This window comes from Vigna radiata, chromosome 1, assembly GCF_000741045.1.
Source record: "Vigna radiata var. radiata cultivar VC1973A chromosome 1, Vradiata_ver6, whole genome shotgun sequence".
NCBI classification, from domain to species: domain Eukaryota; kingdom Viridiplantae; phylum Streptophyta; class Magnoliopsida; order Fabales; family Fabaceae; genus Vigna; species Vigna radiata.
Window position 1 is genome coordinate 19,483,082 of NC_028351.1, and position 11,203 is coordinate 19,494,284.

Consider the following 11,203-nt stretch of genomic DNA (forward strand, 5'->3'; position numbering starts at 1 on the left):
AAACCTAAATTGATGGAGAGCTTAAGCACCAAGGTGAAGAGCTAAGCTAAGAGAAAACATTCAGATAGGAAGAGTTGAACATCAAGGCAGAAGCTTAATTCACAAGAATACACTAAATAGGAGGTAACCGCTATGGCTGAGCATTGAAGACTAAAGCTAAGCATCAAGTCTTAAATCTGAGAGATTTATGGGAAAGTATCAACAACTCTTGAAGCTTGTAAGAAGAATCACTAAGAGCAGCTGAGCTTTCTTGTATTAAGGTTGAGTGTAGCTTTTTCTACTATGGACTATTGCTAATTTATATATGATTATACTTTTATTCAAGTGTTAATAATTTGGTTTATGTTTTAAATATTAGAATGAACTAATCATTCATCTTATATAACTCATTTGAATTGATTTAAGAAACTAATCTTAAATTTAATGTGCAACCAAGTCATCTAATAATGTTAAGAATAGATTTGAATGATTTAATTAAGTTAAAAGTCTTGCGCTTAAAGTAATTCATTGTTTAGTAGTTGAGGAATCATCACCATGATTGAAATCCTTAGATTTTTGAACTCAGAATTGATTTAAATTGAGTCACAAATTTCTAATAATAATCAACGATAGTATAGAAAATAGGTAATGTTCAATCCCAATACATTATATACATTGTTTATTTTAATCTTATTTAGTTCTCATTTAATCCTTCATCATACTTGACAAAACAATGTTTTATTGCAAGTCAAAACATATTAGAATTACTTTACATCTTAAAGAAGTCCATGTAGATACAATACTTGTTTTTTTGTGACTACATACACTTGTCTTTAGGTGTGTCTCTATTCTTGGTGTCCAAATGTTATAATTATCACCATCAAACATGTGCTAGAGTTGTGTAAGGAGTTTTAGAATCCATTTTTGGTGAATTGAACCAAGTGGGTTTATGGTAGGTTTTAAACATTCACTCTTAGGAACATTCTAAGAAGAAGGCTCTTGATACCGATATAAGGTTTTTTTATTTTTTAATGGTGGAAACATAAACTTGAGAAATGAAGGAAAAAAAAATGTGATTGTGGAAGAAAAAACAATTATTCTCACCCTGTTATTCAATGAATCACAAGACTACAGTATATTAAAACAGAAACAAGATGCACTTAACCAATTTAAATTTCAATTATTAAAAAGCACGAATTTAACATAAGTAACAATACCCACCTACCTGTTGCTTTTAAGGTTTTGAGAGTATTTTCTTCAGAACATGCTGTTCTATAAATTCTGAGAAAAATTTTGTTTTATGAAATATAACACAAAACTTACAATAAACAATTATATTGTGTATGATTCTCAAATTGCTTTGACCATTTCTTGTCAAAGTCACTTTCATTTGCAGCTGCTGATTCAATCCTGTTGTAACACACCTGTTTCAGTTTCATCAGTTTTAGCTTCTTTGTATTTCTTGTATAGGTCACTTCTGTAAAGTTGTTTAGTCCTAAAGACCAAAATGAGTGACAGAAGTGCCCCAAACAAGCTAACTGCAGTGGTTATAATGAATGCTAACTTGAAGCACTCCTCCCCATTGCAGTTCAATTCCTCTCCTGGACTTGTCTTTTTCCCCATAGCTTCTATTTGCCTCATGGCTTCCTTGTCATACAGATACCCTGCAACCCTCACGCCGAGCAAGTATGACCCAATTGGACCAGCTAGTGACCCTAAATTGTACAGTGTTGAATAATGTTTGAGGCCAAAAAGTTCAGATATAACAGAATAGATTAATGGCCAATTAGCCCCATAGCAGAACCCTATAACAATTGAGGCTACATAGAGACCATTTGGGAAATTGAAGGCAACTAAAAGATGGCCTACGCAAGATAACAAAAGCAATGATGTGAGCATGAGAGGCCTAGGGACTCTATATTTGAGTATGATAAACTCTGAGACAACCCCTTGAACCACCTTACCTAAATAGATCCAAATGGATGTAAGAGAGACAAATGTGGTTACGGTATGAGAAGGATATCCCAATGAAATTCCAATTTGACTCAAGTTGTTTATCATTGTGACGTTGCTACCTAGTGAACATATAGAAGTTAATAAGAGCAGCACCATGTCAAGGCTAAAACTGGCTTGAAGTATTGTATGATCTTCACCTCTTTCTGGGGGGTTGAATATGTTTTCCCAAAAGGAGATTTCTTCTTGGGGAGCCTGGGAAGACTTCTCTTGATAAGGATTTTCTGTAGCTATGTTTGGATAGTTTTCCAGGAGCTTCTGACTATCTTCCCTATTGATGTTTTCAAGCTTACTCTTCCAAATCTTGTGTTCTTCCACAATAACAACAGAAAGTGGAAGGACGAGCAGAAGAAGCATCACAGTGGTAGTAATCTGATACTCAAACTGAGAGAAAGTGAAAAATTGTTGTACTAAAGTTACAAACATGAGAAACCCTGCAAGGACTAATGTCAGATAGAGGAACCTGTATAAAACTTTGGTGTCATTTGGCTGTTGAACAGTCTTGTGGATTCTGATAACTGGAAGAAACAGAAAAACTGCAGCAATTGGTAGCCATGCCATGAGAAAAATGAGGAATTTAGAGTCATCTCCATACAAGGCATAGTATAGCTGAGTAATTATTACTGCACTTAAACCTGTATAGCCAGTCAAAAGGCCTAAAACTACTCCTCTGCTGATAGGGAAGTTCATTACACTGGTCACAAGAGCTCCAGTGTTAGTTGCACAATGAGAATTGGCTCCAATGAAAAGGTAGAAGCACATCTGCCACACATGGGGCTTTGCAATTTTGCTGGTGACAACAAGCCAAATCAGAAAATACCCAGCAAAGTTGAGAACCCCACCAATTGCTAAGATAAACCAAGGTGGTGTGACCTCATAGATTAGGCCTGCATGAATGCCTATGTTGGCTCCCAACTCCTGGAAGAAGCTTAATAGATTGAGAGTGGATTGGTCATAACCAAGAACTAACTTGATATCTTGTGAGAATAGGCTAAACATGTAGCTTGCTCCCGACACTGACATCAACATAAATGATGAAAACATCATGAACCATCTCCCTGTAAGGACTTGGAATGAAAACCCTTTGATGCTTCCCCAACTAAGTTCATCACCTCTCCCATATGCTGTAGAGAATACCATTTTTCTCACTTCTTAAACAAGGTTTTCAATTACAAACAATCATATATACAATTCAAGACCCTTGGAAACCTTTTGTGCATAATTTACTGTTTAAAGAGAATAGGGCAGACGGATTATCAATCAAAACGATGTTCACTTGTATAGGTTTAAGAGCAGAGAAGAGCGAATAATTGCGAGATTCATTGATTTTTTATTCATCGCAGAAGTGCTCTGATTTTAAGGGATTTAAAATAAATTCTCAATTTTGTCTGAAAAGCAATTGGCTTGAGCTTTGCAGTAAGTTTTCTATACATTATGATTTCTGCCTTCTATGAAACGCTCACTGAGTTGGCTAGCCTGTGTCACAAAACCATACTTTATGGTAAAAAATAATTGCAATCATTCTATATGCACACAAAATATATACTACCATTTTTTATTTTCCAGGTTACATATTTTTACCATAAAAAGTTATGCATATGAGAATGAATGTAAAGGATTCACAACATCAATTATTAATAATAATTAATAATAATAATAATAATAATAATAATAATTATTATTATTATTATTATTATTATTATTTTAATTTATATTTTAATAATTAATTTTAATTTTTTTTCTTATAAACATTTTTTTAATTAAAATATAACATTAACAATTATCATTTTATATTATTTTTATAACAAGAAATATTTTGATAATTTTTCATTTCTATTAAATAATTATTTTTATATGTGATATCAATACACTAATTTTTAAAAATTTTATTCGAAATACATTCCTATCTATCTTTAAATCAACTCAAATAAACAACAAAATATTTATTTTTAAATTTTCTCAAATTTATTTAGTCACTCTTCCCAAATCATCTCTTCAAAATAAATACACCCTAAAACTTAGTTGTCACAAAAATTGTACTCAATGAAACTAATTTAAAACTAAAATTTTAGAGAATACTGATACCTAAAAATTGTAGTCAATGAAACTAATTTAAAACTAGAATTTTAGAGAATACTGATACCAAGAATCGTGGAGAAGATTCAATACTAAAAGGTAAATCTAATCCATACATTCATACCATTTCTAACGCAAAATCTTTAAATACAATAGGTTTATAAATCTTTATATGATGTTGATTTCTCTCATTTTTACTATATCTAGATATAGACTCCCACTTAAATATCCCTAAAGTTACATAAAAACAAAAAAACAAAAAAGCAACAGAGATAACTGGTAAGATGTTGACCCTCCACCAAACAGAACTCTAGAGGACATGAAAGTGTCAGCCTAAATGCAATTGCTAATCGTTTAGCCTTCAAAACTATTTGTGTTTTAATCTAAACCATACAAAAGCAGAAGAAAAATCTTGGAAAAGTAATTAATTTTGGAGCAATTATTGGAAATAATGGTGGGTTTTCTTATCTTTTCTCATAACAATGATTGTTGCTTGAGTTAAGTATAGTCAACAAATGACCTCAAATCAATTCTAATCAAAGTGATGGACAGGTGATTAAGTGTTATAATAATTTCATACAGACAGAAGAACTCGGCGCAATATCCGTAGTGAACTCGTATCACGTTAAAAATTAATAATCAATAAAGTAGAAATAGATACGTTGGGATTGATGAAGTTCATAACAATCATGTTTTCAAGAATTACGTGTATTCCCTTTAATATTAAAGAGAAAACCATGGAAACCACTAACATATTTTTAATTTTTTTTTTCCAAGTAGAATACTATACATTTTAATTACACAAAAAAGCATATATTATTGTACAAGTTCAAAACACTAGTACAAAAACGCTGTTTAACGTCATCTATTAGACATCGGTTATGTGAAAATCCGACGTCTATTACTGCACGGTGGCATTATCGTAAATAAATTGGAAAACTAGACGTCAGTTTCGATGTCCGGTGACGTCTATGACATCATAGATGTCGCACCTGCCGCAAACTGACGTCCAATTGCCTAAGGTATGTGATAAAACAGTCCATTGACGTCGGTGTTCACGGGGACCGACGTCTACTAGGCTGCAATTAATGCTGCCCATCAAATTCCCAGGAGCTTAGACGTCGGCTAGAAAGGGCACCGACGTCTACGTCACTAACAGGAAATCAAACGTCAACCGGTTCAGCTTTAGACGTCGAATAGACGTCGGATCCCATGAAAAAGCGACGTCGACTGGCCTACAATTAATGTTGTTCACCTAATTCCCCAGGCAATTAGACGTCACATAGTCAAACACTGACGTCTAAGACCTGTCTGGAAGGCGGGAAGACAAAAATTCTTCAATGTAGACGTCAGTTCTGAGGGGCACCGACGTCTAAGTTCCTGTATTTTCACCAAATTCGAGGGTTTTAGATGTCGGTTGTGAGGGGCATCGACATGAACTACATAGACGTCGGATCCCCTAAAACACCGACGCCCCATTTCATTTTAAATAGACCGCAGACTCTTCATAGTTGCAGTATAGTGATGAAGGTTGAAAAATAGTTATTTTCATATGTCAACTTGGACCAAATTACACCCTTTACTACTCAGAATGAGCTTAGAATCAAGCAAAACTCAATAAATGAGTCTGAAGAGAGTCAAAAGCTGTTTTTAGCGTTTTTATGCTTGTTTTGCATTGTTTTGAAGCTAATTTGAGAAAAGTAAAGAACGAAGTTGAAGATACAGGTCGTTGACTCAAGAAAAGAGCAGAAAAATGAAGATTTGAAGAGTCGACGCACCGCCCAGCGGCACACTTAAACCGTCGAGCGGTCCAGGACGAGGAGAAGGCATGGCGATTGACGCTGGGCGGACCTGAGGGAAACCGCCCGGCGGTGGCGATTGCCGCCGGGCAATAGGGCGATTTGTGGCAAACCGCCGGGCGGCACACTTAAACCGCCCGACGGTGGCTCGCTGGACTTGGGCCCGTTTTTTATGTGCTCTTCACCTATATATACCCCTATTGCGAATTCAGAAACAGTGTAAAATAAGCATAAAATCGCTAAAAACAACTTTTGACTCTCTCCAAACTCATTTATTGAGTTTTGCTTGATTCTAAGCTCGTTCCGAGTAGTAAAGGGTGTAATTTGGTGCAAATTGACATATGAAAATCACTGTTTTTCAACCTTCATCAATCACCATCCACATTGTTTCAAGTAAAATGCTCTGCAAAAGCAACGTTCCAGCACACCTTCTTTTCCTCAAACTCCCTCAACCGAGAGAAAAAATGTGCCTTAAAAGTGTGACGGCTGGACCTAGCTCCCAAGGCCATGTGTCTTAAAATTAGGGGTGGGGTCCACCCTAAAAAATAAACCTAGGTCATGTGCCAAGTATCCTACAATTTTGGGCCCCTCATAATTTTTTAACAATGGCCCAATGTGCAAAAGTTTGTCCAAAAAGTTTAAACAATTAAAATTACAATACAACTAAAATTTAAAATGTCTAATTTGAGAGTCTTGAATTTATTTGGTGTCCTCCAAATGTCCCAAATTGTGTTTCCAAAATTTTCCCTGAAAATAATAATGCAAATAATTAGCTCAGAAAATTCAAATTAATTAAAATTAGAATTTTCGGTCAAATTAAGCACTATTAGCGAAAACGGGAAAATACCGGACATTTAAACACAATTCCCTGATTAATTCTAGCACAATAAACTAGGTGAAATCAATAAAATATCGACTCATCAAAATAAACCACACTTAGTCTTTTTCACTCCAAGGCAAAACCAAGAGGAAAATCAGGGAACAGTTCAACGGACATCAGGGAATTGACACAGACTCAGCAGACAGAATTACAGTCCTCAAGAGATCTGGACAAGGAAAAGTGGTAGACAGTATCCACACAGAATCAGAGGAAACAGATACTCAGAGAAATCATCCAAGCAATTCCAAGCATGGCACAAGCATCAGATCAGAAATCAAAACAGTCAACAGATCATGGACATGTGCAATAAAAGCGGGAAAGGGAGGAGAAGGGAAAAAGAAAACTTCCCTGATCATGGTGGCAGTTGCCAATTTTGGACTGTCAAGGAGATATTCTCCACCACTGGAGTCAACAAGGAAGTCTTGAGGAGGAACTGCTTCAGCCTCCAAATTTGATCAAATAGGGAGATGTCCTCCACAATTGGATCCAAGAAGTAATGATTGTTGATGAGCTGGTTCAGCTGGTGCCTATTGATGTTAAAGCTCTTATGTATGCTTGCACCTTTGTTTTCCACTGTGGGGGCTTGTTGGTCAAATTCATGTGTACCTCCTGCAACATGGTTAGTGCAATATGGTTCCACAGAAATAACATGCAGGGGTATAACACCCAATCCTAGTGTAACATGTTGAACATCAGATATACTCTCAGAACATGAATCAATTTCAAATGTAGAAACAATACCAATAACAGGCTCAGATTCATGTTCAGTGCATGGAGAATAAACATTCACATAAGATGGCAAAAGTTGTTTCTCATCATGCCAAGAGAGAGAATTAGAAGCATGCTCATCAACAATACAATCATCAACATACCTATCAATAGCATAATCATCAGCAACAAAATCAATCACATGTATGTTTACTTCCACCTCCCTGTGAAAGATTTCAACAGACTCACAGTTAGGATCACCTATCACAAAGTTGGAAGCTGGTTGTATCACAGAATTGATTTCAACACAAATAGAGCAAGAACCAACTTCACAACTACATTTAAAATTTTCAGAAAACTGTGAAAGATGAAAATTTAATCCCAAGTCTAAAGCATCTTCAGTTTTCACAGTTTTCATATCAAAATCATCACTAACATGTGAATCTAAAGCAGAATCAAGAATATTTGAATGCATAAACAGCTCAGGCAAAACAAGTGGGATTTCAAGTTTAGAGGAAACCTATGTTGATTCATGATTCATCTCACTAGTAACAGCAAAATGAGCAACTGCATCCTCAGGTGCAAGAGGGGAGGCATAGGAAGGTGGGAAAGTAGATGGCACAATAGTAAGCTCATGACTATGTTCCCCATCTCCTATGTGGATGGCACTGACATCATTTGGAAGCTGAACAGTCTAGAGTGGTAATCCCTCTAAAAATTGAGACTGTTCCTCGGTGCACTGTGCGGCCATCTGCCCCCACAACTCATTCAATGTAGGCTCAGAAGAAGTAGAAGATTTGGCAGGTGCCTTTTGCTGTTTTTGTTGCCTCTGATTTTTCTGTTGTGACTGTCTGTTATTGTAGATGTTGGTAGCATAAGGTTGAGGCTCATCATGAGAAACAGGGTGCTCCAAAGAAGGACAGACATCCGTATAGTGGTCACTGGAATGACATATAACCCACAACCGTGCAACAGATGCAGATGGAAGTGCTGGTCTCTAGTTGGATGCCAATTGTGTCACCAAACTAACAAGAGAATCAAGCTTGCTTTCCAATTTCCCACCAGCAACTGATGAAGAATGGGCAGGCTCATGAAACTGCAGCTGTTGTGGTTCCTGAAAAGGTGGAGAAGGCATACAAGAATTCAGAAATGGTTGATATTGTTGTGGAGCATCATGCCATCCCAAGCTAGGGTCATTCCATCCAGGATCGTTGTTGTGACCATACTGAGCAGGGTAGAATTCATCCAAGAACGTAAGCTTAAGATCTTCCCAAGAAGTGACGGATCCTGGAGGAAGACAATACAGCCAATCCCTTACTGCTTCTTTTAATGAATGCGAAAATGCCCTTAAGAACATGTCTTCATCCGGGACATCTGGAGGTTTCATTAAAGAGCATAATGTGTATAACTCCTCCAAATGTCTATGTGGACATTCACCTGCAAAACCATGAAACCTAGGCAGCAAATGTATCAGTCCATTGTTGAAAACACAATGAATATCCTCCTCATCAAGTGGAACCGGCTCCCTAGGAGCACTCTCATGAGGTGGAGGAGGAACCTTATTGTTCTCAACATGGAAATCAACAGGAGGATCATAATCATAGGTATAGGCAGAAGAAACAGTATCCACATAACCAAAATAGGTAGACATGGGAAAGAAAGGGGAAAAGAAGAATGCAATGAAAATATGCAACTAAAGCTACCTAAATGCAACACACAATGACGAACACACACAACAGAACATCACACTCACAATACAAGACAAAACACAGCATAGACTAACACAACAAAGACCTAAAATCGAACCGTTGGTCCCCGGCAACGGCGCCAAAATTTTGATGGGTGTCGCGGCCCATACAAATTTGATTGCATATAAGAAATGCAGTATAGCTAGGAAGTGACTCCTAGGTCGTCTCTCAAGGACCAAATTGTGGTTCGAGAATCAGCTCTCACACGAAGTGGGGGGGGGTTTAAAAGTGTTCTTGCAAGGAAAACTAAATTGAATTAAAACTAGAAATTAAAACCAAACATAATTGAAAAAATTAAAATAACTAAACAATGCATGAAGACCGAACGGTGCTACAGATGACCAAATGGTTCTACATTGGGACTGAACGATTTCTAAGACAAATGAAGAAATTGGAAATGCGGGAAAATAAAGAAACCTGACAGAATAAACACCATAGTGAACTGAAACAATAAACCCAACCTAATAGACATCAGTAAAGTAAATAAAAACACTAAATCAAACAATCCTAAGCAAGACATGTAAAATATTTTAAATGCGCTAGAGAAATAAAAAAAAAACATATAAATGCATAACGAAGCTGATTGCAGAATTAAAATGAACCAAATAAACTAAATAGGAATTGCAAGAGTGAAGCAACATCAAATGCAAACCGAGAATGGAAGCATCAATTGAAAAGCTTAATGTACTGGAATCAAATTTAATACAAGAAAAATGCTTGAACCAATTAAATGCAGTAAAGAAACCAACAATTGCAATTAACCTATTAAAATGAAACTATTAAACTAAAAGAAGACCATTGAAAATGTGCTGCACCGCTTCCCTACTTCAAGGACCGTGAACGTGTGATTTCCAGCAATGAAGCAACAATCTATCAAGATAAATCAACATTGAATCAGCGTGGAAGTTGAAGTCAGCACCTGCAACTATCTAGTCACCTTGCTATTCATGAATCACACTTCATCAAAATAAATAAAAAATGTGCTTATGAAATAGTAAAAAAAAACGTGATAGCATGTCCAAGCCGTGGTATAACTTTCTCCATTAATGCATCAAAATTCTTCTACCAAAGTCAACATTGTTCCTGATGAAGGTTGAAAAATAGTTATTTTCATATGTCAATTTGGACCGAATTACGCCCTTTACTACTTGGAATGAGCCTAGAATCAAACAAAACTCAATAAATGAGTNTGTAGAGAGTCAAAAGCTGTTTTTAGCGATATTATGCTTGTTTTGCATTGTTTTGTAGCTATTTTGAGAAAATGAATAATGGAGTTGAAGATATAGGTCCTAGACTCAAGAAAAGAGCAGAAAAATGAAGATTTGAAGAGTCGACGCACCGCCTGACGGCACACTTAAACCGTCGGGCGGCCTAGGGCGAGGAGTAGGCATGATGATTGGCGTTGGGCGGTTCTGAGGGAAACCGTCGGGCGGTGCTGATTGCCGCCGGGCGGTTCTGAGGCTTTTGCCAAACCGCCGGGCGGCACACTTAAACCGTCAGGTGGTGGTCCGTTGGGCCTGGGCCTGTTTTCTGATGTGCTCCTCACCTATAAATACCTCTATTTCGAGTTTAGAGTCATTCTTTTGACAGGGGAGAACGGTCAGACCTAATTTTGCTCTCTAGAGAGGATCTATTGGATGTTTAGGCTCCTTTTCATCTTTCCTAGGGTTTGCTTGTCCATTCTTGTTCCATTTTTCATCTAGTTTCACCATGTCTATGGTGAACTAAACCCTATTGTTGTTGGGAGAAACAATGTAATCTTTTGATACTCTCTTTTATTGAAACTCTTGATTATTTATATGGTTTCCATATGTTTGATTGTTAATTGTTGGGTTCTCATCTATGCTTAAGGCCTGTATCGTTTAACTCATTCGGTAACTGATGTTTTCCTCAAACTCCCTCAGTCGAGAGAAAAAATGTGCCTTAAAAGTGTGACGGCTGGACCTAGCTCCCAAGGCCATGTGTCTTAAAATTAGGGGTGGGGTCCACCCTAAAAAATA

At 36.7% G+C, this 11,203-nt stretch overlaps 1 protein-coding gene across 2 annotated transcripts; it reads right to left on the minus strand.

Moving 5' to 3' along the window:
* Positions 1 to 1,063: 1,063 nt before the first annotated feature.
* On the minus strand, positions 1,064 to 3,431 carry LOC106766696 (protein NUCLEAR FUSION DEFECTIVE 4). Of its 2 annotated transcripts, XM_014651415.2 has the most exons (2): positions 2,133 to 3,431; positions 1,064 to 2,054 (listed from the first exon to the last, which is right to left on the minus strand). In XM_014651415.2, exons 1-2 carry the CDS (start codon positions 3,130 to 3,132, stop codon positions 1,384 to 1,386), a joined length of 1,671 nt encoding a protein of 556 aa, XP_014506901.1. In that variant the 5' UTR covers positions 3,133 to 3,431; the 3' UTR covers positions 1,064 to 1,383. The 2 variants fall into 2 exon arrangements, with proteins under 2 accessions (XP_014506901.1, XP_022641623.1); XM_022785902.1 differs by having other exon boundaries at positions 1,064 to 3,431.
* Positions 3,432 to 11,203: the final 7,772 nt, after the last annotated feature.